Here is a 26,316-nt window from a genome sequence, read left to right as displayed (position 1 = left end):
AACACACTGGATCTATATCCTCGACTGGACATGCAGGAGATTCGCAAGCTGCGAAGACGCGGGTGCCCAGTCCCCTGCAGTGTCTCGGCAGTCCCACGTGCGGGTATGTCCTAACCGTCTCTTCGTCACTTATCGTCCAGTTTCGTTTTCTCCCGGAAACGAAAAACGGCCAAGATCGTAGATCGACTACGATAGAGCCTTGTGTTTTTTGGGATAGTTCATATACCGCCGTTTTTTCTACACGCTCAGGACCGGCCTCGCTTCAAAGGCTGCTCGTTTCGACCGAAGCGAGCTCGTTACAGACGCCCTTTCTGTGCGGAAAACCGCGGCTTTCGCCGCTTGACAGTCTGGGACGCTTCGGCGCGTCTGTTTTTTGAGGCACACAGTGGAGAGGGGCTCGGAACGCTACGGCGAACACTCCGTTCCTTGTTCATACAGCAACTGGGTGGACCATGGACTACGGACAGTCGGAGGCAACCTGGTTCGTCCGACGCACATTTCACGCCTGGGAGGCTCCACGGCGGCAGCCATGCATGTGCACCCAGATGGGCGAAACAGCCTCCGCGCTCAGCTCGTTTGGCTTCAGCTTGTAGAAAAGGGAAAGGGACATGCAACCAAGAAGTGCGTAGAGCGACGGATAGGCGAGACATGTGCGGAGGCAGAGAACTTCCTAGAACCGCGAATATACGGAGAAAAAGAACCGGGGAACACCTATGGCCGTGTTGTCGCGAAGGCGGGAAAGAGCCGCTGTGCGTCCGTTTCTTCACATTTTTGAGAAAAACGTTTTGCCGCCGTCTTCCGTCTCCGCCTCGACAGCCGGCGCGCCGTCCAGATGCGGCGGCCACCGGGGCCAAGAAAAGCTTCCGCGGAGAAGGAGGTCCGTGGGGATTTCCGCGACGAATTTGCTCTGGAGAGAGAGACAGCGAGAAGGGAGAAGAACCAAGCCTTCGCTGTAGCACCGGAGACAGCCAGGAAGGACTGCTGGGGACCGTGCCGGTGTTCGGGGAAACGACACAGCGAAGCGCGATCAAAGTGAGAGGCACGGAGGACCGCCTACCTGTGGGTGTTCAGGGAACAAAGGAGGAACAAAGGAGGGAACGGCCGAACAGTGCGCCTCTCCGTCGATCGGACAGCGCGCTCTCCGACACGGCACGCGACTTCACGCCAACAAAAAACGGGCGCGGACGCCAGACAAAGAAGCAAAAAACCTCGCGAGACAGAAACAGACGCCGTCAATCCTCACCGTCCTCAGAAGGTAGGCCGTGAGGTCGAGGACGTGCGGGGAGAAGCGACGTTCCTCCTTCGCCTTAAACACCATGCTGCGAACCCAAGAAGACAGACACAGCAGGCAAGGATAGAGAAAACGAAAGCAAGACGCAACCAAGGAGGCGAAGAAGAGAGAGACCCAGAGAGACCGAGAAAATAGACGCTACAGAACAGTTGTCCTGCACGCGCGCGAAGGGCCCTGCGTGCCTCCCGGCCACTGGCGGTGGAAACAGAGCGATCGGCTCGACGCGTCTTGGTATTTCTTGAGAGACTCGAGAGACTTGAGCTCGAAAGCGTCTCAGCTTGTACGCCGCTTTCAGGCTTCCCCGCATGCGTCCTTACAACCAAATCCTGAGGGCAGTCTCTCCAGCGAAGAGAGGCCGATCGAAAGCCTCGTCGAGCAGGAGGCAAAAGCCGAGGGCGGTTTGCTGCATTTCCCGAACATACGCCGAGAGCCGCATCTCGCTGACCTGGAAAGAGAAACAGAACAGTGTCGAAAAGACCACACCGGCGTCTTCGCTGCGCCTCTTTTTGCCGAGGCCTCAGAACTGGACCTTCTGCGTGTCCTCGGCTCGGCCGGGAGAGAGAGACGAGAAAAGACGCGGAGCTCTTGAACGTGAAACACCGAAAGAAATGGATGCGCCGAAAAACCAGCGAAAAGGCGTTCGCTTTGGGTCAAAGAACCGGTCCTCGGAAATAGACCGCGTGTGAGGTCTTCGGAGAACGACGTCCGAACACGGAAAGTCGTGCGATGCTGGACACCACTATGTACTTCATGCACTTGACACGGTCAGGAAAACACAAGAGAACGTCGATCGGGGAAAAACAAAGACTTTCGCGAGAACAGGAAGCCAACTGGTAGTGTGGAGAGTCCCCGGAAAAGGGTGGTTTGCCGAAACGTAGAAACCCGTTTTTAAAAAAAACAAGTGTCGCAGACCTCGAGCTGCAGTTGCTGCAATCGTTTTTCCGCCACATCAACTCTTTCCAATGCCAAAAACGAAAAAAGCAGTCAATCCATGAGTTGTGGCTCTGCACATCTCTCGACGCAGCGAGGGACAACAGGCGCAGAAAAGGGGAAAGCACGCGTGGACAGGGCGCCAAACACACGCTGTGTCGATCGTCTGGAACAAAATCGGAGCAAAAAACGCACAACTGCGCAGATAACAGCCCAGTTGGCCACGGGCGTGTCCCTCGGCGCTAACCACTGAGGGGGGAGACCCACGGAAACGAAACCACCTGAAAACCCCGTGGGGGCGTGGAACAGAGCTCCTGAATGCCTTGGATGAGCACAGCAAGAGATCGTGAACACTGCGAATGAGTATATAGCAAAGATCGTGAACACAAGGGATGAATACACCCGAGATAACTGCGGGAAGCTTGGCAGCTTTTTCGGCGTGCTGAGTAGCTCACGTGCGCCTCGGAGAGAATCGCGCGATAGAGATCGTCGACGGCCTCCCAGAGCGCGTCCCTCGTCAGCTCCTCTTGCTGAAAAGAAACCAGAGTTTGTGATGACAGAGGTACAGCGGAGCCGGGAGAACGGGAAGCGACACAGGCGAGGCAGTTTTTCGTGGGCGCTCGACCAGCGGAGAGAAGAGAGGACCGAGAACGGCCCCACCGCGAGATGGGAGAGGGAAGGCGACGCCGCAAAAGCCGTCAAACCCCAGACGGCTTCGCGTGGAGTCCAGACAGGCGCACAGAAGAGACGATCTCTCCCCGATGTGACGTGATGCGTGGGCGTTTTTGCGCGCTGAGCAGCCAAACGCGCGCCTCGGGAACACGCTGCGTGGTTCCCAGAGCGCTCAAATTTCGCGTTTTACCAGGGCAACGAGACGTCGATGCAGCAGCCAAACGTGCAAGACGAGAAAGTACAATCTCCCGGAGAGGTCATCTTCTGCGATCCCAAAGTCTGAAGCAAAAGCGGAGAAGCGAGGCCGACATCCTCTCACAGCTTCCATCGCCACACGAAACAGTCGAAGAAAAACAGGACCGCCGGAGGACGCGAAACGGCTCTCCGCCGCCAGCGAGACCCACCAGGTGTACATACACTGTCGCACGCCTAAGGCTGGAAAAAGAGGTGTTACGGAGGGGCATTGTTTCGGCACATCCGATCAAGACTGTCCGCTTTCTCTTGGCCGAAAGATGGACAGGCCTGTCGCGGAGCACAGGCCTCTGTATATGGACGTATGGAGTTGTGGGCAGTGCAAAAGTGTCGAGTTGTGGATCTTTACGTCTCGTAGAGCGCGCGACCTGTCGTCCTTCTCCCCTGCGTGTTTTCCCGGCCGCTTCTCTCTCTTCCCCCTTTGTGTTATCGCGGTTCCTCACAGGTTTTCAGGAGTTGCGCGTCTCCGTAGAGCGGCATGATGGTGCTGAGTATAAGCCGGCCCCGGTGCCGCATCGTGTCGCTGAGGAAGAGAACGCTGCGACCGACAAGACACGAGACGGGGAAAAACGCCCTGCATGGAATTCCCTCGCCTGCGCTTCCTCCTCGCACTGCTGCCGAGGCGTGCGCTCCTCACACCCGACACAGTTTGCCCGTCTTCCGCGGGCCTCACCGCGCCTCGCCCCGTTTTTTTTTCTCTCTCTGTTTTTACGAGAGATAACAGCCATATGCATATACATACAGATATATACACATATAGTAACATATATAAATACATATATATACACATATATACATATATGCATATATAAATACATAAATACAAACATGTATATATATATATATATATATATATATATATGACGGAAGAGGACCGAGGTGAAAGAGCTTTAGTTTTTCGCACGATATTGAAATCCGCCCTCCACCAGCAATAATTAGGACAGTAGCGGATTGTCCGTATGAGGCGGGAGAGTCGCGCGGCAGCAGATCACAGTCGTTTCAAAGCCGAGACACAAAACTTGGCGGCTGGTTCGCTGAGCAAACCGCGTGACGTTTGCGGGCTTGAGTCAAGACCGGTCTTTTCTCACCCGCTGATTTGGTCGAGTTTCTCTTTCCAGAAGGGCTTCTCGGGAAGCGCATGGAAACACGCAAGGCGCGTCTCCTCGGAGACAGGCGCGCGCACCAGCGGACTGGCCATGAGCTAGAAAAGAAAGGGAAACGCGAACAAAAACAGAGACGCACACCGAGCATCAAACAGTGCACAGGGAGAACCTGAAAAAGCAGAAGCAGTGAGCGGGAAGAAGGGAAAGAAACGCGACAAGAAGAAGACGGTAGAGACGAAGGAAGAGAAGAAGGCACGTGAGAAAGAGAAGAAGAAGAAAGAAGAGAAGTGGACAGAGGTACGCCGCGACAAAAGCGAAACCGGGGCAGGAAAAACAAGGCGGATTTGTTGTCTTGCCGATGAGACGTCTTTGGAAGTCGAAGGAGAACGACACAAAGACGCGTGGAGAATCCGAAGGGAATCCGAAAAAAAAAAAGCTCAAGCGGCATCCGAGAGAACGCCCGACCAACGGAGAGAGGAAAGACGAGAGCGAAAAGAGCCTTTTTCGCACCTTTTCATGTATTGCTGCTAGGCGGACACGAGTCTCAGGAGGGAGCGTCGAGCTGAGCGCGCTTCGGCTAATCTGCGGAGAGCGCAGGGAAAAGAGGGAAAAGTGAAGAAAGGAGAGAGAAAGGAGGCACAAACAAGAAACGACATTGGTGAGAAAAGGCAAAGGAAAGACAACGGAGAGAACAGAAAGAGAGACAGACACAGCCACGCCCATCCGAGACAACAGAGGGAAAAGGGGGAAAACGTGACGTGAAAGATCCAAAGATTATGAGACAAGTCGTCGGAAAGATGGAGCGGGGACTGTCGAGAGGAACCCTGTGCTCCTCAGCTAGTCGACGTCTCCAAGAGAAGGCCTTTTCCTGGCAACTGTGCGGCTGACATTCCTTTTTATATCGTCCTATTCCTTTCATACCTTATGAGGAAATTAAATGTTTCTCCCTCGGTTTTCTGTTGTGGTTCGTCGTGGGAAACAGAGTCACCGAGCGATGGAAGGAAACGTGGACGCAAAACACGATAACGAGAAGGCAAAAGAACGAGAAAGAGAAGGCAAAATAGCGAGAAAGGAGGAGGTTAACCAGGTGTCGAAGGAAGACATCGGAGAATCCCACGACAAAGAACAAGAGAGACAGCGCTTCAGGGGGGAAGAAGAGAATAGGACCAAGCACGAAAGCCATGGGAGACTCCCCCCTTCCCCCCCTCCCCCCCCCGGTAGAGATAGGAGGGCACGAGGGCGAAAAGGAAATGCAAAGAGGAAAGAAAAAAAAACGGAAAACGGACCGCCACAGAGAGCGATACCAAATTTCCACAGATCAAAAAAGTGTAAAAATGCTTATGGAGATGAGAGAAAGCGTTTCGTTTCGGAGGAAGACGACAGAGAGTCTCACCGATTCATTGTCGTGTTCACTCTCCGCTTCATTTGTAGTTGCGCCTTTTGCTTCCCTTGAGGAGGAACAGGAGGGCGAAACATCCGACAAGGAAGAAAAGAAGGAAGAAGAGCCGGCAGACGGCGAGATAGCGTGACGCAAACGAGAAGAGAAAGAAGACTGACGAGAGGAAGAAGTGGGAGAAAGAGAACTTCCGCAAGGCCCCACAAGCAAAGAGGTCGGCACTCCAGTGCCTTGCTCAGAGATGAGGGAGACAGGAGAAAGAGCAGACGAAAGCGGAGATGAAAGAGCAGACGAAAGCGGAGATGAAAGAGCAGACGAAAGCGGAGATGAAAGAGCAGACGAAAGCGGAGATGAAAGAGCAGACGAAAGCGGAGAAGAAAGAGCAGACGAAAGCGGAGATGAAAGAGAAGACGACAGCGGAGAAGAAAGAGCAGACGAAAGCGGAGAAGAAAGAGAGATTTGGGGAGGAGTCGTGACAGAGAAAGACCGAGAGGGTACGGAGGAAGGAGGCGGAATAGACGGGAGAGCCTGGGAAGAAGGCGGCACGGAAGGTTTTCTCGCCCCTCTCGTGAGAGAAGAGAGGACACGTGCCGAGAGCGCCATGGCACTGAAGAGAAGCGCAGAGAGAAAGAGAGATGGAGCGAGCGAGGAAAAGACTAAAAAAAATGTAACGGGACAGCAGGCACAAAGAGAGAGTCAGAGAACGACAGATAAAGCCAAAGATGCAGAGGAAGACAGAGAAAAGGCGAGGTGAAGGGGAGAGAGAAGATCCCAGAAAATGTGTGAAAACGAAGTGAGAAGACAAGAAACAAAGGAAGAGAAAGACAAGGAATGAAGTGTGTCGGCGTCTTTCCTGGGAGAAAATCGGTCGGGAATGGGCGACTTGGAACCTTCCCGTTTTCGCTTGCATGCGCATGCAGCCATCATTCGCTCTTTTGGAGTCACTGCAGCGGTTGGCGCTTGCATTCTTTGGGCATGTTGACTGTGTGTGTCTCTTTTCCGGATTTCCTGTGTTTTTGGTGTCTCCTTTTTTCTCGTTTCATCTCTTTTTTCCTTCCACGTTTTTGCTTCGTTCCTCTCTTCGCGCCCTGCAACACTTCGGTTGCCCCCCTTCTTTGCCGCTGGTGGCTCGGTCTCTCTTCCTTTTTCTTTCCTTCTTCCTTTCTTTACCACTCGCAATCTTTCTCTTTCCTTCTTTCTCTTGGGTCTTCTCGCGCCTCTTTTCTTCTCCGTCCTTTCTTTTCTCGATCTCTCGAAACCTTTCCCTCCCTTCGAGCGTCCACCCTCGTCCCCTCTTCCTTCCCCTTTGTCGTTTGCTCTTTTTATCTTTTTTGTCTTTTTCTCCTTTTTCTCTTTTTCCTTTTTCTTTCTCGATGCTGCCGGCAGGGGCGTCGCCGCCCTTTCCCTCTCCGCAGGCGGCGGACACCGTGACGCGTCTCCAGCTTCTCCTCACGAACTTCTCCAGTCACCTCTACGTAAGTCTCGCTGGTGAAACCTTCTGCAAAAGACAAGGGAGAGGAGTGCGGAGAGCCTGGGCGCTTGAGAGAAAGAAGAGGCTTGAGGGAGAAAATGGCGTGGCCGAGGGCGACCGTTCGGAAGAGCACGGATGCGAATGTGTGGAGGGCGGGCATCTTTGTCTTTGTTCTCTCCTCACGATCTCCTTTTCCGCTGTGCGCGCGTGTGCCTCACTTAGAAATCGATACCAAATGTGCCTGGTTTCCCTCCTCCACTTCTTGATCTTCCTTCTCTTCCCCTTCTCCTTCTCGACCTCCCGTTCCCTCTCTGTGCCCCGCCGCCTCCGCTTCGGTGTTCTCGTTCTCCCTCCTTCGTCTCTTTGTCTTCTCCCCTCCTCTCTCCTCTTCTTTCCGTTTTTTCTCATTTCGTTTGTTTTTCCCGATCCTCTCTCTCCTCTCAGGACGTCGTCCAGCAAGTCCCGGAACTTGCGCCGCCTCTCCCGCTCTCTCCCCCCAATTCTTCTTCCTCTTCTTCTTCCGCTAGCAAAGAAGAGGGCGATGCTGAGAAGCGCGCGCAGCTGGAGTCTTTTTTGCTGCGCTCCGCAAACAACGTCGCCGTCATCATGCATGCAATCGAGACGGAGATGGAGAATTTGCCTTCGTCCCTTCGCACCCGAGTAAGTGAACCTTTTAAAAACTCAGAAGAGCGGGGCCTTAACCGGCTGCGGAAAAGAAGAAACGAGAGCAGGAAGCGCACGAAAAAATCTCTGCTCCTCGCCTCTTTGGTCGGCGCCGTCCTCGGCGACTGGCGCAGAGCGGCTGTGCAAGATTCTCCTTTTTTCGTGGCCTCGCGGGAGAGGCGCCTCTCGCCTCGCTTTCGAGTCTTCTTTCTTTTTCACATGCTTACAATGAGACGTTTTTGTTCTCAGTGTTTCGCGATCCGCACAGACAGTACACGGTCTCAGTGTCTTCGTCTTGTTTCTCTCGTGGAGAGGAAGACCAGAGAAGAGCTTTCCCCCTCGACTACGCATGGCCTTACTTCTCGCGTCCTTTATCTTCGACATCGTTTGCTGTTTGGCTTCTGTTGACTCTCTCTTTCTCTCTCTCGTCCGTTTCCTCTTTCTCTTCTCTCTTGTTCCCTCTCTCTCTTTTTCAGGCGGAGACGAACCGGAAGATTGCCTTTCTGGAAAAGGAGAATCAGAAGGCCGCCGCGGAACTGCGCGCACTGACTGCGGAGACCAGCAGAGTTCGGGAGACCCTACGTCAAGCTCTCCGACAGTCGCTGACCGAGGACACCCACATTGTCGTTGATGAGTAATTGACGAGGAGTCCCGTCTCCCTTGGTTTCTTTCTCTCGTTTTCTCTCTCGTCTCGTAGGTTTCTTCTCCCTCTGTCTCTCCTCGCCGGTTTTCTCTATCTTTTTCTGTTTCTCCGCATCTTCCGTCTCCTCTCTTTCCTGCTCATTGGGGTTTTTTAGTCAGCCTGAGGCCGCTTTCCACAGAGAAGACGCGTCGCCGCCTTTTCGCGTCTTCTTGCCGTCGGTCGTGTTCAGTTTTCTCTCTCTTCTTCGTTATCCTCCGTTTCGTCGACTCCCGCGTTCTTCACACTTTTGTCTCTTCTGCGCCCCTCTCCCAGAGAGCGACGCACTTGCAGTTCGTCCCCCGGACAAACCCGCGTTTTCTCCTTCGTTATTTCCCTTTGTGTTTGCTTGATTTCTCTTTCCTTTCTTCGTTTCGCTTCCTTTTTTTTTCAATTCCTCGTTCTGTGGAATCGTTGCTTGTCTCGGGGTTTCCTCGCTCCTGGTTTTCTCCGAATGAGGCCTCTGGCGGCGACGAGTGACCGTCAAGTTCGGGAAAAAAAGAGCGATCTTCGTTTTATTCTCGCTCCCGCCTCGAAGGCTCCTCTCTCTTCCCTCAGCTCTCACACGCGTCTCACCCGTTGCCGGTTTGTCTCAGACTGCGCTTTCTCTCGGGAAGTCGGAATTCGGTCAAGAGTCGGGTTTTCCGTGCTCTCTCGTCGACCGTGTTTTTTATTCGCGAGAAGCGGCCGTGCACCGAGGGAGGCTCAAAACTCGAGATATCTCACCAAAATGAAATCTCTGCTCGCCTAGCCGACGCATCTCTGACGCATGACTCTGCTGCTTCCACGAAACGCCGGAAACTCGCTTTTATATTTTTATATAATCAAAATTAGATTCTCAGGGAATCGAACCCACATTCTTTCGGTTAAATGCCGGCAAGACACATGGCGGCCTTGTGTGCCGATACGTATTTTCACACGTTTTTTTCGATGATTCATGTTCATCCGACTAGATATACACACATACGCACGCATATACGCGGACGCATACATAAGCATCTGTAGATACATTTATGTGTGTGTGCACTGATACTCTTCCTCTTTTTTTGTGAGGAAGTCGCTTTCAATGCAGCTGCGAACGGGCGCGCGAACCTCCCGTCTCGCGTAGGAGCTGTCGTTCGCGGGTTTCAAGATCTTCCTGGAAGTTTTTTCGCTCGACTTGAATCACCCCGATGCCTTAGCCAGGAAAGACAGTCCACACTCAGGTGGAAGGAATTTTCTAAAGGCGTGCTGGGTGTAGATTAGGAACTCCTGACTGCCACGCACAAAGCTGCGAGTCCCGCTTTGTGTTGATTCCATTTTTGCAGCTTTCATGCTGAGTCCCGCATTTAGGTTCTGGAGACACAGCTTTGCACTCTGTGTTGCCCAATGGGACGGGGCATCTCTGTGTGTCGTGAATCGCTTGCCGAAAAAGAGAAAAACTCGCGAAAAAGTCGGACGAGCAGGGAAGCATCCGAGCCTCCTGTAGCGTTCCCGGAAGACCGAGCGGCGAGAGGACGGATTTCAAGGGTTTTCCTCCCCTTCCAGAAAGAGGAGAAACACAGAGAAAGGGATTCGGAAAACAGACAGAAAGAGAAGGAGAGAAAGAGAGAGAGGTAGAGAGTGGTAAAGGCATGGAAAGAGAGAGATACTACGAGGGGAGACGGCGAGTTGAAAGAGAATAACGATTTTCGAGACCAGGCAGGCGCGAGGAAAAGGCCGCATCTCTTCCATCTTTCCTTCCACCTGTTTTGTTTTCAAACCCAGAAGAGCCGAGAAAAGGAAAATTTCGTGCACTCGAGGCTCGCAGCGAAGTTCGCCCGTGCGGGCGAAACGCGAAAAGCGCAAGAAAATGCCAACTTTTCGGGGGAGTCTCCGCGGCCAGCTGGACTAGCCAAGAAGCACAAATCAAAAAGGGAGAGATGTCGCTTTTTTCCAGAAGAAGAAATGGAAAGAACTGAAGGCACGTAGCAAGAGAGAAGACGAGAACGCAATCTTGAAACGCTTCTTCGCCCCCCGTTCCGTCCTCTCTCTGCACTCTGTCTTCTCTCTCGAGGTGTTCCTTCTCTTCCTTCGCTCCGTCTTCTCTCTTTTGTCTACTCGTTCTTCTCTCTCTTTCGTCTCTCTCTTCTTTCTTCGTTGTCCCTTCTCTTTCTTTTTCTCGTCCCTAGAGTTTTCTGTGTGTCTTTGTCGACCTTCCACGTCACGTTGCGTCGGCTCCTCGAGCGCGGCGCCTCCCTGCGGCAGCGCTGTCTTCCTGGAGGGTGTTTCAATCGCCTTTCCTTCGTTTCTTCTTTGTCTCCTTTTCCCAGGAACTCTCTCTTGCATGCAGTCGCTAGCCCCGTCTCTCTTTTTCTCGATACACACAACATCCTCTCTCAGCGTTCTCTGCCCGCCTCACGCGACGAGACACAAACACACTCCCAAACCCTGTCTTCGTTCTCTTCCGTGTTCCTTGCTCCTCTCTGCTTTCTCCTCGTTGCGTTCTTTCTCCCCGTTGCTTTCTTTCTCCCCGTGGCTTTCTTTCTGCTCTCTGTTTTCTGTCTTCTCTTGGTACTTTCTCTTCTTTCGTCTCTTCCTCTCTCCTACGCTGCGGCAAGCGAAATGAAAGTTTCAGCTTCGCTCATGGAGAGGCTTCTGGGGCGCGACGGCCCCTCCGTCGCCCTCCTCTTCCTCCTCTACACTCTGCAGGTAACTCCCCTGTCTCCTGTATCCGTTGTCTCTCCCCGCTCGCGTCCCCGTTTGTGGTATCTGCAGTCATTTTCGCGTACGCGGCTGCACGGTGGAAAGTGTTTTGCCTCCACCTCTTGATTCCTTTCCTTTTTCTTTCTTTCTCTCTTTTCCCCCCTCCTTCTTTCCTTTTCTCTTTCTTTCTGTCCCTCCTTTTCGCGTCCTTCTTTCCTTTTTCTTTCTTTCTCTCTTTTTCCCCCTCCTCCTTTCCTTTTCTCTTTCTTTCTCTCTCTCTTTTTTCCCCTCCTTCGTTCCCCTTTTCTTTCTCCTCGGCTTCACCAGATGTGTCGCGCGCTGTGTTCTTCACACAGGGAATCCCCATGGGTCTGAGCGGCAGTGTCCCCTTTCTTCTCTCGGGGAAAATCTCCTACAAACAGCAGTCTCTTCTGTCTCTCGTCTCTCTCCCCTTCAGGTGCGTCTTCTTGCCCTCTCCACGCTTCCTCGCTTCCCCCCCCCTCGCCCTCTTTTCCCGTCTTTGCTAAAATCTCCTCTCGCCCCTCTGTCTCTCTCCTCTCCTTCTGTTCCCCCCTCTCTGTTTCCTGTTCTCTCTCTCTCTCTTTCTAAGCCGCCATTTCTGTGCCTTCCCGAATTCTGTTTTCTTCGCCCCGTGCAGCCTGAAGCTCCTCTGGGCACCTCTCGTCGACGCGCTGCACTCGCCGCGGATCGGCCGCCGGCGCTCCTGGCTGCTGCCAGTGCAGTTTCTCGCGGGCATCCTGATGGTCTGGGGAGGCGACCCCGCGCGGATTCTCGCTTGGATCGGAGGTGAGACGCAGCCGCTTCTCACGAACCCCCCGAGCGGCGGAACCGCGGAAAACCCGGGAAGGCGCGAAGAACGCCGAAGAATCTCGACGAGCTTCAGGAAACGGCCAAGACCGGAAAGGGAAGCGATGCATCGAGACGGGAAAGAGAGAGAAAGAGAGAGAGAGGAAGAGATAGCGAGAGAGAGGAAGAGATAGCGAGAGAGAGAGGCACAGGGAGAGGCGACACACATGTTTGGCTGAGGAAGGCAGCCGAGCCTCGTTTTCGGGAGAAAACAGCTGGAGTAGCAGGTCAAGCGTGAAAAGGAGGGAGAGACTGCCATAAACACAAAACACACGGTTTTTTACGGCTTCAGGTATTGCCGATTCTGCGCTCTCTTCAGTACCCTTTCTGTCTCTTCCTCTCTTCCTTTCATTCGTCTTTGCGTTCTCGGCAGACGGGCGCGACGGGCACACCGCCCCAGACGTCGAGAGTCTCACGTTGTTCTTCGGTGTCCTGTACTTCCTCATGGCGACACAGGCAAGCTGTTTCTACGGTCTCTTTCTCTTTCGTCCTCTCTTTCCTGCTGTTTGTCTGTTTGTCGCGTCTTTTTCCTCTGCTTCACTTCACTTTGTGTGCCCCGTCAAGCGCCCTGCTTTCTCTTTGAAGTGTCTTCCTTAACCAGGCTCCACACGCCGTCGCGTTCTTTCTCCCTCCTCGTCTATCGTCTCTCAGCTGATCACCGGCTCTATTCGCGTTCCCGTGCTCCATTGCTTCTCTTTTCCTCCCCTCTCCAGTCTGCTGCCTCCTGCGTCCACGACTTTGGCGCGGTCACTTTCTACCTCCTTCAGCAATGTATTTTAATCGACATGTGTTTCCTCTGTCCGTCGATCTATGTGTACGTCTCTCTTTCTCTGTACCTTTTTTGTGGAATTCCTCTGTAGTGCTCTCCCTCCTTTCTCCGTCTGTCCCTCCTTTCTCCGTCTGTCCCTTTGTCTCCGTCTGTCCCTCCTTTCTCCGTCTGTCCCTTTGTCTCCGTCTGTCCCTCCTTTCTCCGTCTGTCCCTTTGTCTCTGTCTCTCTCTTTCTCCCTATTTCTCCATCTTATGTTTTTACCGTCTGCGTCTGCCTCTTTTTCTTTGCACCTTTTCTTCGCTAGTGTACGCCTGCGTCGCTCGATGCGTCTTCTCAGGACATCGCCGTCGACGGCTGGGCTCTGACAATGCTCAGCGCAGAAAACAAGGGGTGAGGGAGCCGCAACTTTCTCGTCTTTCCAACCCAGTGAAATTCGCATATGCCTTCTTTCTCCTCTCCCGGCAACAGACACAACAAGCCCCGCGCCTCACCGCACAGACAGAGAAACGCGCATCCCGCGCGCGGAAGGCAGCAGATCGAAACTGAGGAAGAAAGAGAAACTCGAAAACGCTGAGCACGTGCTGTCTCCCCCTCTGTCCGCTCCTCTGTGCACGCGACGGCGCATGCACACCGGCCTGTATCTAGACACTGTGACCATCTTCAGAGACGGAAAAAGCGCCGACGGCCTTCTTGCTGGTCTCCTTCTGCCGCCTATTCTTTTGTCTCCTCGCCTGTCTCCTTCTGCCGCTTGTTCTTTTGTCTCCTCGCCTCTCTCCTTTTCGCGCGCGCTATACAGGGGCTGGATTTAGGGTTTCCGCGGATTTCGTGCTCACGTCAGGATTGTTTTTCGCGTCTTCCGTCAATCAGCATTCTGTCACTGCATGCGCGGCGTCCACCCCGTCGGAGAGAGAACGTGTGCGATCGCGGCGCCTGCGTCGGTTTCTTTTTCTGCCTCCTTTTGCAGCATGGCCTCGACGTGCAACACAGTCGGGCAGACTCTCGGCTACTTTGTGTCGTACGTTGGATTCCTCGCTCTCAACGATCCGCAAACATGTCGCCGCTTCCTTCCCGCTTTTCTCCTTGGAGACAGCTTCGCTGACGGAAGCGAGCCTGGCGCTCTCCTCGATCTCGCGGGATTCCTCAGGTACTTGCCTGTGTGTCTATGAACGTTTTTTTCGTCGCTGTAGAACCCCAATTTCCGGCAACCGTTCTAAATCCCGAGCGGCGCGTGTAGACTGGGGAGTCGAGTCTCCTGTCTATTGCTTTACTCGTGGCGTACGTACACTCAATAATAATTCATCTCTCTATATATATACGGATACATTTGCACACATAGTTAGGTTTATATATATATATATATATATATATATATATATATATACATCCATGAAGATTGGGTTTATATATATATATATATATATATATGGATATTTGCATTTCCATGTGTCTCGATATTCCTGGTATCCCTGTTTGCGAATGTGTGAGTGTTGCCCGAGGCACCTTTCGCCCTTTTTACGAGCATCTACACGTTTTTTTCTCGGTTTGTTCTTCTCCGTTTCCACTCCCTCGTCGTTCTGTCTTGGCGTGTGTAGGTTTTGGGGTTGGGTCATCATCGCCACCACCGTCGTCGTTCTTCTCTTTTTCCCCGAGGACTACAGTACGCACGGCGGGGAGCGTGCACGTCGCTCTTCTGTCTCCTCTGCGGCTGCGGCCAAGAAGGGAAAGGGTACATCCAAACGCCTGCCTCGCGCAGAGGCGGCGCTGTCGGTGGGGCCAATCGGCGCTCCTGGCGAGGAAGTGCATCTCTTCACGGACGAAATTCTCGAGAACGGCCAAGACGCGTCTGCGAGCGATGCAGAACACGCAGGAGGAAGCGAACGTGCTCAGGCGGCCGGACGGACAGTCCGCCGACGCGGGTAAGGCGACCGTCCAGAGGCAGAGACGACTTCCTCGCCCCACGAGGGAGAGACTCGTGTCTGGAAGCGAATTTCAACTTTTTCGCGCGCGTCGTTCGCCTACTCGCCTGTCGGTGCTCTGGAAGCCGAGAGGAAAGAGAGACAGCGCAGAAGCGAGAGAAGGGGAGATGAAGGAGCGAGGCGGGAACGCGCTTGCGGGCTGAGTGCTCGTGGGGAGAGACGCGTGCGCGCGCCTTTGCCAGTGTGCTGTTCAGGGTCAAAATGCGTTCCTTTCTCCCTGCAGCGCGTGCCCAGAGGCGAAACGCGAGAGTGTCTCCTCGACCGTCTCCGACCCGGCAGAAGAAGGGGAACCTGAAGGCGTCCTTGAGTCTTACTGTCTCCTGTGGAAGGTGAGAAGTCTCGCCCTTTCCGCGAGAAAAATCGCACCGGCGCTGTAGGTTCAGATACTGCGCGTGCCGCCCGTGCGATGGTTACCTTTCCAAGCTGCGATGTTGAACACGAGTCCTCTGGAGGAGACACGCGCCCGCTCGCGTCCGCACGACGCTTCCTTTGTGCCGACATGCACTCGCGCATGCGTTTTGCACGCGAGCTTGCATGCTGTGTGTATGCGGTGTGACTCAGCTGCTCTTCCTGCCGCCAGTCCGGACACTCTTGCTTCTTCTGCTGACTTGTCGGATCGCGTTTGCGTGCGTCGACGCAGCCACGCAGTTGAAGCTGATTGAGCGCGGCGTGAAGAAAGAAGACCTCGCCCTCTTCGCCCCACTCTTCCTCCCGCTCGGCATCATCTGCCCCATGATGGTAAATCCCGAGACATCCGGTGCAAAACGCCCGCGATCCCTCCCCCGGGGAGCAACACTGGCTGCAGATTCATTCCACACAAAGGCACATTGTAAACGAACACATCAAAATACACACTATCCGTGTCCATATGCGTATATCTGTGCGTGGGTACTCATCTATATATATATATATATATATATATATATATATATATATGGAGAGGTAGGTATCCACGCTTGCACACCATGTATATATATATACATATATATATATATATATATATCGGTAGGTCTGTTTTTCTTACCAACTGTGCATACATAAATCCACGCGTTTTTCAATTTGGTGGAGACTCGCTCGACCTGTGAGGTTGTGTTGTTTCCGTTCTCTGGTTCTCGCCGTGTGTTTTCTTTTCCGTTTTGGTCTGGTCTCCCGGTTTTCGCTTGCTTCCCCGTGCCTCCGATTCTCCGATTCCGCTGCCGTGCCTTTCCCTTCGTTTGCCTGCCTTTCCAGGTTGGGCGTTTCCTGCGAGGGCGGTTCCCGCTTCGTCTCTTCTCCTACGGGTACCTCCTGCGCATGTGCATGTGCCTCGTCTGGGCCGGTGAGTCTCGCCCCCCGTGGGCGTCGCCTGACCACCTTCAATTTCGCGTGCGGGATGGTTTCGTCGCGTTCGCCTGGAGTCTGCCCGGTCCCCGTCTGTCTCTGCTGTCTACAGCGGCGGTCGCGGCGACAGGCTACCTTCTCGCAGGCGACGGCGCGGCGAAGATGTCGTCTTCCCACTGGGCTGCGCTCTACAGCGCCATGTTCCTTGTGACTGGCGCGTACAACGTTTGTTCGGACCTCATGTTTGTCTCTCAAGTGAGACGTGCAGGATGGGAGACAGAACCTAAGCGAGAGGAGAGAGAAACAAGAGATAAAGAGACGCTGCAGGGCGTCCTTTGACGGCGAGGAACCCGGTTGCCCAGCTAAAAACCCCTCTTTCTCCCTTTCTTCCTCTCTCTCTACCTTTCTTCCTCTCTCTCTCCCTTTCTTCCTCTCTGTCTCGCATTCTTCCTCTCTGTCTCGCATTCTTCCTCTCTGTCTCGCATTCTTCCTCTTTCTCTCTCTTTCTCTGTTTTTTTCCAGATGGCGTTCTTCGCGCAGGTGTCCGATCCACGCATTGGTGGGACGTACATGACCTTTCTCAACACAGTCACCAACCTCGGGGTTAAGGTACGACCGAAGATCTCCTTTTCTTTTGGCCGTTTTGTCTCTAGTTTCCGTTCTCGCCTCTCGCGGTTGCTCTGTCTTTCTTTCTCTCCTTTGGCTTCACTCCTCCTGCATGCGGTGTCGGAGCGGGAGCTAAAATCTCCACCTTGGCGTTCGCCCTTTGCTCTCTTCGCCCGCAGCCTCCATCGACGCCCGCGCTGTGGAGAAGTTTAGGGTTTAGGGTTTTGTGCGGTTCTCTCGCGAGGGGTTCTGGCTGTACCGCAAGCAGTTTGTCTTTGAGCGTTCGTGGAGTCGCGTTCCCTGTCTCTTTGCTTTTTCGCAGTGGCCCAATACCCTTAGTCTCCTCCTCATGGATGTTGTCTCGATCCAAGACTGCTCAGGCGGCTCCAGTACACTCCCTTCTGGTAAGATCCTTGCCTCGTTCTCCCTTGCTTTCCGTCCCTTCTCTGCCTTTCGTTGCGCGGCTGTACCCATCGCAATTCTCCTCCCGCGACCTTAACTTCTCTGCCTGCGTCAGCGTCTCTCTCGTCTCCTCAGAGCCTTCTGTTCACTTCGTCTTTTTTGCCTTCTCAGCTTTTCTTCTCTTCTCGGCAGTTTCTCCTTTTCAGCCTTTTCTCTTCGCGGTTTCACCCGTTTCTGTTCATCGTACGTTTCGCGCGTTTCTCGTTTCGTCGTCGTCCTTTTTGATTCACTGCTCCCCCGGTTTTCCCTTCTTCTTTTCTTTGTAGCCGCCGAGGGAACGGAGGGAGACGCGCCGGCGTGCCGCGTCGTGCTCGACGCCTACTTCGTGCAGGTTGCGGTCTGTTTCCTCGCAGGTAGTGCTCGGGAGTCGAGAGAAGGAGGGCATTTCGGAAAGAAAAGCGGTTGTTGCCAGAGCAGCTTTCACCCACCTTTTGAAATAGGCTTCGCGTCTCTCTTGCCTTTTCAGCGCACCGTGTTTCTTTGTTTTACCCCTGTCTGTGTGTCTGGGGGTCACTCTCACTTCGTGGGCGATCGCCTTCTGGTCTTCTTCCTCCTTTCTCCCTTTTCTTCCGTTTTTCTCCTCTCTCGCCTTCTTCCTTTTCACCTCTCCCTTCTCTTTTTGGCTCTGTACCCGTCCTCCTCCATCTCTCCGTGTTTCCCCTTTGCCGTCCGCGTTTCCTTCTGTTGCGTCGTCTCGCGGTTCTTCCTGGCCTACACCCCTTCCGACTCGCGCTGCATCCTCCGTCTTTCCCGTCCGCGTCTGTCTTGTTTAGTCGCCCGGGTTTTTCTCGCAGGCGCGGCTTGGTTGTCCCTCTGCTGGCGCCGCATCGAGTCCCTCCAGCAGGTTCCTCTCTCTCAGTGGCGAGTCGAGATTTCCCGTCCGCCGAAACCCTCGCGCCGAGAGCCGGGGAACGAAGTGGAAATGAAGAAAGTGGAGATGTAAAGAAAGAGGCAGAGGCCTTCGGTTCCCCAACGCTGAGTTTTTCCGTCTACGCATTCCACAGGAAAACTGCGAAACACGACAACCTAGAGCAGTGCAAGGCTCGAAAGCGCAACCGTTCACGGATAAAGGAAAAAAAGAGCGATTGCGTTATCTTCGCTTTTGCACCCGGAGTTTTCCCTTTCTTTTCCCTTTTTCTCCCGAGTTGTCGCCTTTCCCCCTTTTCCTTCGTTTTTGTTTTGTTTTCTGTCTCCTGATGCTCAAAGCCGGCGCGCTCGCAGTCCGGAAAATCCCGCGAGGAAGCCACAAACACGCAAGGTAGAGACACTCGACTGGAAACAGAGAGGAGGAAAAGAAGGAGAGACGTGGGGGGATGTGTGTTTTCTGTTTTTCCTCTCCTGCACTGTTCAGTTTCGTTTCGATGCCGAGACGAAGAGGAGGCCCATGGGTTCTACTCTCTCTCTCAGGCTCTCCTTTTTGCCGGAGGGTTCTGTCCCTCGGTTCCTTGTTTTTCTCACCTTACGCTTTGTTTCTTGTTCCTCGCCTTTGTCTCTGGAGAAGTTGTATTTTCTTGTCTGTCGCGTTTCTGCCTCTCAACACCCGCAAGGGCTACATGCAAGCTCTGCGTTCGGTCGGGAATTTTTGGAAACAAATTCGTGTGTCCCTTTCCTTCCGCGAACCTAACGCTTCTCCCTCTGTCAAAACAGTTGTGCGGCTTTATCACGCAAGAGCGGAACAAAATTTGAAGACGCACGGAAGCGATGAGCGTGAGAAGGGAGAGAAGAGAATGAAAAAGACGGGGAGTGAGACGCAAAACGAGAATCCGAGACCAGGGGAATGGGCGGACGAGGAAGAGAACACGGAAGCAAGGGAAAGAGGGAGAAAGGAGGAAGACAGAAAAAGGAAGAGGATCAAGAGAGGCTTGTGGCGTGGCAAAATTACTCTTTTTTCGAATGTCACGGAAGAGGCGCGCCAAGAATTCAAATGACGAGAAAACGCTTCCAAACGCGGGCGCTCTCGGCGGGACGTTCCAAGCACCGGCAGCGCCACATCAACATGCACACTGAGCTCGGAGATCTCCAGCCCAAACGCGAACTCTAAAAACGGATTCGGTGAATGAAATATTCCGACATATCCACAGACCGCCACGACCCCGAGCAGATGCATGCGTGTCCCAGATTCAGCCCCATGCCTGTGACTATACATCTATATGTGTATGTGCATATAAATATGTATATATATATATATATATATATATATATGTATATATATATATATATATATGTATATGTAGGTGCATATTGGTAAGTATACCTATGCTTTGGTATATACATATGCACATAGGTATACATGTATATGCGCTCACCTATAGACATCTATACATCTGTAAACGATGTATATACACATGTATACACATAATACAGAGAATCGTCCTGTTGCCTGCCTACTGTCGCTCCTACACTACAAGTGGCCGGAGCAAAAAAATGTCGGACTGTGTAACGCGCACTGTCTCGACCTGCTCCACGCCTCCCACCCGGTCAGCTAAGCGGATATATATATATATATATATATATATATGCACGCATATATCCATATATATGTAAGTATCTGTAAAGTATTATTGCAGGGCGAAGCATTGAGTTCTTGCATTTCTTTGTCTGCTGTCTTTTCCGAGACTCCGACTGTGAGCAACTTCCGTTCTAGAAACGAAAGTTTGCCTTTTTCCGGTGGGCTCGGGTCCGCGGGAAAAAGATTCGGAGCTTCGTGTCCGCGTGATGTCTAAAAAAAGGGTCGAGACCGTTCTGCACATGCGGTCCTTCGCAGTGTGCAGGTGACGAATGTCAAAAATTGAAAAAAGCGGCGCGGCGGAGACGACCGAAAAGTCGAGAGACGTCACCCCTTTACCCTCCACGCACTTGTCTCCTCCGATGTGTCTCCTCGTTTCTAAAAAACTTCTCCCTTGCACTTCCTGCTCTCGCTCAGGTCTTCCACGTAAGCCATCTCTACATGTGTCTCTCCTTCAATCTCTTTTCAATCTCTTTTTACCTTCTCTACAGCACCATGTTTCTTTCGCCCTTACAAACTACCGACGTGTCCGATCTCTCTCGCCCGCGCGCCGCGCTCTTCCTCTCTCTCCGTTTCTCCCTCTCTCCTCTCTTTCAGCCTTTCTCTCTTCCGCGCGGCTCTTTCCTACTGCGCCCCGCCTTTCCTGTATGCAAACTTTCCCTCTCCCTGCCGACTCTTGTCCTCTTCCCGTTCTACACCGTCCACCCTCCACTCTGCTCTAGATTCTCCCAAGCTGTTTCTTCTCTCCACCTTCCGAGAGATTCCTGCTTCAACCGCCCACGCGACACACGAGACAAACAAACTCCCACCCTCTCCTCTCTCGCGAAAAGCTCCTTTTGCCTCGCCGAACCACCACACGATTCTTTCTCCCCTAATCTTCTCTCTGTTTTCTCTGCCTCTCTCGCTTTGCCCCAACCGCCGCCATCTCGCGCTCTCTGGGGCAAGGCCCAGTCCTCCAAAGGCGAGAGCTCTCACGACGCCTCGCCTCCCAGAGCATCGGATTCGCGCGGGTTCACCCTCCTCAATTGTCGTTCAGCGCAGCCTCCCTCGCCAGCGCCTCCTCCGGCCTGCTCGCCTCACCAGGTATCTCCCGACTGTCTCGAGGGCCCGCGGCGCCGCCCCGCGCTTCGAGGCACTCGCCGTTCGTTTCGTCCGGTCTCGCGTCTCTCGCGGTCCCCGCTCCGTCTGCATGCGCTTCGCCAGGAGCGCAGGCGAGCGAGGCGAAGGCCGGAGCTGCATGCGCAGTCGCCGTCTCTGTCCCTTCTCGCGCCCCTCGCCCGTCTCCGCTCACGGGTCTCTGTCCCTCGCGCGCAGCGTCGTCTCTTCCCGCCTCCTCTGAGCGCTCGAAGGAGACCGCAAAGTGCGCAGGAAACGAAGAGGCGACCGAGGAGCGTGCAGACGCGGACCCTGAAGCGAAAGACGAGAGAGACGCGGCCTGGAGCGCCTCCGAAGGGTGGCCTGGCGCAGAAGAGAAAGCGACTTCGTCGCGCACGCTCGGGTGTGCGAGAGGAAACGAGAAAAAAGACGAAGGGAACGCCGCAGCGGTCGGCGCCTGCTTCGGATTCGAGGAAGACCCAACGGCGCAGCCGCCCTCTTCTCGAGCGTTCTCTGCTGTCTCTGTTTCCGCCCCACCCGCGGCGCGATCCCCGAGCGCCCCTCTGTCTCCTGTCTGTGGGACAGAGGCACTCGCTGGCTCGGCTTCAGCTCCTCCTCCGTTTGGCGACGAAAGGAACGGCGGAGCGTACGCAGCGAAGGACGCGAATGGGGCCGGAGACCCGACGGGCGCCGAGGCTCCTGCGCGTGGAGTGCCTAGCGCGGCGGCCGACGAAGACGCAGAGAGTCGACCCGTCGACGGAGAAGACGCGTGGAGCGTGAGAGGCGGCGCCGCATGCGACACGCCTGGGTGCGATGTCTCCTCGCCATTCGGGGTGTCTCCCCTGTCGGAGGCAGCCTCCGGGGCTGCATCCGACTGAGTCCCGTCTCCTCCCACAAGCGAAGCGAGGCCCGCGCCTTCCCGCGCCGCGTCTCCGACGGCACGACCCTCTGCCTTCTCGCCTTCGGCCCGCGCCGCGGGGCGGCCGCGCTGGAAGGCCTGCGACTGCATGCGGTGCTGCGCAATCTCGCGCTCGAGCGCCTCCTGCTGTCTCTGGAGCTCGAGCAGCTTCTGCTGCAGCGCGAGTTCCTGCTCCGCCTGGTTCGCGCCCTGAGGCAGCAACAGACAGAGGCTCTCAGTCCCCGCGAGACTCCGTTCGTGGCCTGCGTCGCCCGGGCCTTCGTCTCCGTTCGCGGAATCCTTTCGCTCGTCCCGCATGAGGGAGAGCGCCGGCGTCAGAAAGGCCAGCGGCAGGGCGCCAGAAGAAAACGAGGCGGGGAACGGACCGACGCCGCCCTCGCCGGTCCTCGACGGGACGGCTGAGGCGCCTGGCCGGTCGTGGAGTCCCGCTCCGTGAGGAGACGGCAGAGCCGTGAAGGCGTAGGAGCCCGGCGCGCTCGGCGTCAGCGGCGCAGAGGCGGGAAACGAGCCGGAGACAGAAGCCAAGCTCTGCGCGGGCGCGGTCCCTGTGCCGGGGTTCTCCATTTGCGTGGGGAAGAGGATTTGTCTCTCTTTGCGAGCGCCGTCGCTCTTCTCGCCCCCGCCAGGAAGCGTCGCCACCGACGCAGAAAACGAGAAAGACGCGGCTGCGCCGCACCCGCCTGCCTCGCCAGGAGCCGCTGCAGGCGCACTCGCGCCAAGCCCAGAGTCTCCGTGGTCGCCTTCGCTGTCTCCTCTGGGGGGCGACCTGTCGGCGCGGGCCTCGCCATCTACGGGCCTCGGCCCCGCGTCGCTCGGCAGCGCGTCCAAAGTCCGGGGCTCCAGGGGACAGGCTCCGTTCGTCGCCAGCCCCGCCGCCGCTCGGTCTCGGCCGCCCTCGTCCTCCCCGCCTTCCTCGCCCTCGCCTCGCACCTCCGGGACTATCACAGCCGCGAGGCTGTCGACAGCGGCAGTCTCCGACTCGAGGCTCGCCGTTTTCTTCGGGTCCGGCTTGCCTGTACCGTCGCCCTCGCCCAGAGCGCCGGCGCCCGCCGCGCCTCCCGGTTTGCCTAGCAAGCCCGCGCTCTCTGCGCTCGCCTCTGCGCCGGCTGAGACAGTCGTGTGTCTCTTCGCGTGGGCGGCGCTCGACTGGGTGTTCTGGACGCGGTCCAGGCCCCAGCGCCGCTTGAATCGGAAGCACCAGGTCGAACTCGCCTTGAAGTCGGACACGGCCAAGTTCCCCGCGATTTCGCTCGCGAGGCGCCGCATCTCCGTGTCCTTCAGAATCCGCCCTTCCTGCTGCTGGACCGCACAGACGTGGAGACAGAGTTGTTGCTCGAGGGTCACGTACTTGCCGTGCTTCCGCCCGCGCCGCGACAGCTTCTCGCCCGGCAGTTGCTCCAACACCGCCTTCTGCATGCGCCACCGACGCACCAAACTCTCAGTGACGCCCATCTGCTTCGCCGCCTTCGTGTTGCTGCTCATCCCCTCGGCCGCAGCGACAACTGCTAGCTTGAATGACGCCGAGTAGCTCTTGCGAATGCCGCCCGCCTTGATCATGCCCAGACCCCGCCAAGCCAGCGCCTCGCCCGACAGCGAGCGCGAATCTGCGTCGCCCGCGTCCGCCTTCACGAGCGTCGGCGCAGGGGCACCCTCGTCGCCTGGCGACGGCGCCGCGGCTGCGCCCGACGCCACAGGCGGAGACACCAGAGGTGGAGACACATCGCTCGCGCTCTCGGGCCTCTCGCCTCGCCCGCCAAGCGGCGGACAGGTCTCCGCGCTCCGGGACTCCCCACAGCAGGGGGCGCCTGTGAGGGGCGACGCCATCGCGGGCTCCACCTGGGGCTTCTGGCCCGCGGGCCTCTGTCCCGCAGCCGGTGCCGCACCGGGGACCAGAACGACGGATGTCGCCTGGACGTCTCCGACGACCGCGGACGATCCTGCGCCACCCGCCTGGGCGGCCTCCACATTTTCCGACGCAGTGCTGAGGCCCACGCCCGCGAAGGAATCCGCAGCCAAGGCGGACACCTCCAGAAGGTTGGGGCTTCCGCCAGAGCTCCCCGCAGAGAGGGCGGGAACCGAGACGTCTCCGCAGCTTCCCGGCAAGGTCGCAAAACTCGGCGACGGTTTCGCCCCACAAGGAGACCCTCCACACGCAGGGCCTTCTGGGCCCGGGGCCTCGGCCCGGGCGCCTGGCTCGGCCACGCCACGGTCTTTGTCGGACGTTGACGAGGGACTCCCAGCCGCGGTTTCGGGCCCCGGCGGCACCGGCGCACCTCCCGAGGCCTCGCTGACAGACAAACGAGCCCCGTCGTGGGGTCCGTCGGGCAACGAAGGAACGGACAACAAAAACGCAGCAGTTGCGGGCTCGGCCGCGCCCAGGCCTCCGGAACCGCCTGGTGCTCCACTGTCCTCGACGTTTCCCGGCGCGGTCGTCGTTTCTCCGGGAGCCGTCTTTTTCTTCCGGCTTACGCCTGCACGGCGCTTTTTGGCGGGCGTCGCGAGAGCCTGAGCCGGCGTGGCATCCGCCGACGCTTCGGCCCCTGTCTCTGCTGTCTCCGACGCTGCAGACACCGCGTCTTGAGGCCCAGCGGCCCCGCTCGGCGCTGCATCCACTCCGGGGCCTGCAGAAACGGGCCCTGCCGCCGCGGCATCCGCAGAGGCCGTGCCCGCGGCAGGCGTCGGGCGATTGGCTGTTCGCGGGAACTTGTTTTTGCTGCCTCGCGGCCGGCCCCGCGGCCGTTTCCCCGCAACCGCCTGGGAGCCCTCGGGGCCTGGGGCTCCAGTGGCGCCCGCAAACTGCGCCGCGCCCGCTTCCGGCGCGGCCTCTGCGTCGGGGGTGTCTCCGACCGCCCCTGCACCCCCTAGGAAGCCCAGATTCTCCCTAGCGGCGACCGCAGGGGCGACGCCGGGAGCCGCTGGGCCCCCGGCGACGACGGCGGCGAGGGCGGCAAGGCGCTCAACAGTGACGGCTGTGAGGGCCGAGGACGGGAAGGGAGTGAACGAGGAAGAGAAAGAAGGGAAGGAAGCAGAAAGAATGGGCGAGGGGACGACCGTGAGACCTTGCTGCGAGGAAGGATGCGTCGAGAGAAGACCCGCCTGGACGGCTCCGGACGCCTCCTGACTCGCCAAGTCTTGGCGCCCAGCGAAGAACACTGCAGGAGACGCCTCAGCCTGGTCGCCTTGACCCTGTCCTGGGCGGCACTGAGCATTCAGGGCGTCGAAGATTGCCGAGACCGCTCCAGTCGGTTGGGCACCTTCCGCCCGCGCCATGTCGCCCTCGAAAGTCGCAGAGCCGACTCCAGTCGGAGACAGCAGCACGGCGCTGCCGCTCGCAGACGCGCCGTCCCCGGGCAGAAGACAGGCCTGTCCCTGCGCTGCGGATCCAGACGCGGTCTCGTCGTGGCCTTCACTGGATCCCGGAGCGCCGTTCGGGTCTCCGTGGGGCGCAGCTGACGCAAAGGAGGGAGTGGAGCCGCTGCCGCTACGAACGAGGAGCCCCGCCCCCGGTTGAAGAGACGAAGAGACAGCCATACTCGAGAGAACAGGGGTCGGGGACGAGGAGCCCGCTGGGAGGACGCCCATATGCGTGGGAGAAGCGGTGCACTCGCCGGGCGGCCGCGCTTCGACGGTCGCGCCCATGGCGTTCTCAGTCGCCTGGGGCGCCGCGCCCGAAGGCGTGTCTCGAGCCTCTCCGGGCCTCCCGTCTTCCGCGACTGCATTGGGCTCCACCTTCACGGCGGCGATGGCGGCCGCGAGGGCGGAGATCCCGCCCTCGTGGGTGGGGACGGCTTGGAACGAGGGCGAATGGAAGGAGAAGGACGACGAGGAGAAGGCCGTTGGCGAGGGCTGCGGGCTCGCTCGCCGCCCCAGGGCGCCCGCGCCTGTCGCCAGGCCGGAGACTGGCGCCCCGACGGCGAACGGCCCCGAGAAGGAGACGCCCCCCGCGTCGACGACCCAGGCCGCGGGGGGTTGTCCCTGGCCGGCGAGGAAGGCGTGGTGCGGGTGGGAGGCGGAGAAGGGCGCGGAAGAGAGAGCGACGAGGCTCGGCCCCGCGGAGCCCGGGTTGGCGATCAGAGTGGCACCGCCGGCCTGCGGGAAGAGGATCCCCTGGCCGACCGAGGCTCCCGGGACAGTCCCCTTCGCCCCGGCGGCTCCAGACGAAGAGACGCCGGGGCCCGGTGACGAGAGCAACAACAGAGACGAGGCGCCAATCTGGGACAACAGATGGGAGGACGAACTCGCGTTCGCTCCAGCGTTGCCGTGCGCCTGCGAGAGAGCGGGATGCAGCTGGGACAGGTCGACGTGGGAAGACGGCAGAGGTAGGGAGACTGAGGGCAGAGAAGACGGCGCCGATATGGCCACGATCGCGTTCCCATCTGAGGCCGCATTCGGGGTGAAGAAGACGGCAGCACCCGGGTGAGAAGAAGAGAGGTGACCGTGGGCCGCCGGAAAGCCAGGCCTCGGCGTCGAGCCCGCGGAGGCTTCAGTCCCGTTCACACTCATCAAGATCGGCGCGCCGACGCTGGTAGAAGAGGAGAGAGAAGAGTTCAGGGGGGACGGAGCCGCAGCTGAGACGCCTTCGGTTCCCTGTGATCCCGCGCGCTGGAGCAGATGCCCGACTCCGTGGCCGGAGCCGGAGGAGACGTCCAGGGCTGTCGACGCAGTTTGCGCCAT

At 56.9% G+C, this 26,316-nt stretch overlaps 4 protein-coding genes across 4 annotated transcripts; 2 read left to right on the top strand and 2 right to left on the bottom strand.

The window, feature by feature from the left end:
- Positions 1-763: 763 nt before the first annotated feature.
- NCLIV_060210 (conserved hypothetical protein) lies at positions 764-4,343 on the bottom strand (the record flags this gene model as incomplete). Its single annotated transcript, XM_003885575.1, has 7 exons — positions 764-907; positions 1,244-1,319; positions 1,609-1,736; positions 2,677-2,751; positions 3,084-3,172; positions 3,589-3,683; positions 4,234-4,343. 7 exons carry the CDS (start codon positions 4,341-4,343, stop codon positions 764-766), a joined length of 717 nt encoding a protein of 238 aa, XP_003885624.1.
- A 1,542-nt stretch (positions 4,344-5,885) lies between these two features.
- NCLIV_060200 (conserved hypothetical protein) lies at positions 5,886-8,416 on the top strand (the record flags this gene model as incomplete). The annotated part of the gene is made up of 4 exons (XM_003885574.1): positions 5,886-6,138; positions 7,031-7,119; positions 7,560-7,775; positions 8,255-8,416. 4 exons carry the CDS (start codon positions 5,886-5,888, stop codon positions 8,414-8,416), a joined length of 720 nt encoding a protein of 239 aa, XP_003885623.1.
- A 2,624-nt stretch (positions 8,417-11,040) lies between these two features.
- NCLIV_060190 (putative acetyl-CoA transporter) lies at positions 11,041-18,065 on the top strand (the record flags this gene model as incomplete). The annotated part of the gene is made up of 15 exons (XM_003885573.1): positions 11,041-11,127; positions 11,478-11,578; positions 11,780-11,928; positions 12,756-12,802; positions 13,096-13,148; positions 13,723-13,902; positions 14,351-14,674; positions 14,958-15,063; positions 15,296-15,472; positions 15,965-16,052; positions 16,167-16,309; positions 16,577-16,663; positions 16,983-17,064; positions 17,389-17,475; positions 17,917-18,065. 15 exons carry the CDS (start codon positions 11,041-11,043, stop codon positions 18,063-18,065), a joined length of 1,860 nt encoding a protein of 619 aa, XP_003885622.1.
- Positions 18,066-20,649: 2,584 nt separating this feature from the next.
- NCLIV_060180 (cDNA FLJ58794, highly similar to Pogo transposable element with KRAB domain, related) lies at positions 20,650-26,316 on the bottom strand (the record flags this gene model as incomplete). Its single annotated transcript, XM_003885572.1, has 1 exon — positions 20,650-26,316. The coding sequence occupies one exon, from the start codon at positions 26,314-26,316 to the stop codon at positions 20,650-20,652; it is 5,667 nt and encodes a 1,888-aa protein (XP_003885621.1).

The sequence above is a fragment of the Neospora caninum genome, chromosome XI (assembly GCF_000208865.1).
Source record: "Neospora caninum Liverpool complete genome, chromosome XI".
Taxonomy (NCBI): domain Eukaryota; phylum Apicomplexa; class Conoidasida; order Eucoccidiorida; family Sarcocystidae; genus Neospora; species Neospora caninum.
Note: the sequence above shows the minus strand (reverse complement) of the source record. Positions and strands in the feature narration are given on the sequence as shown.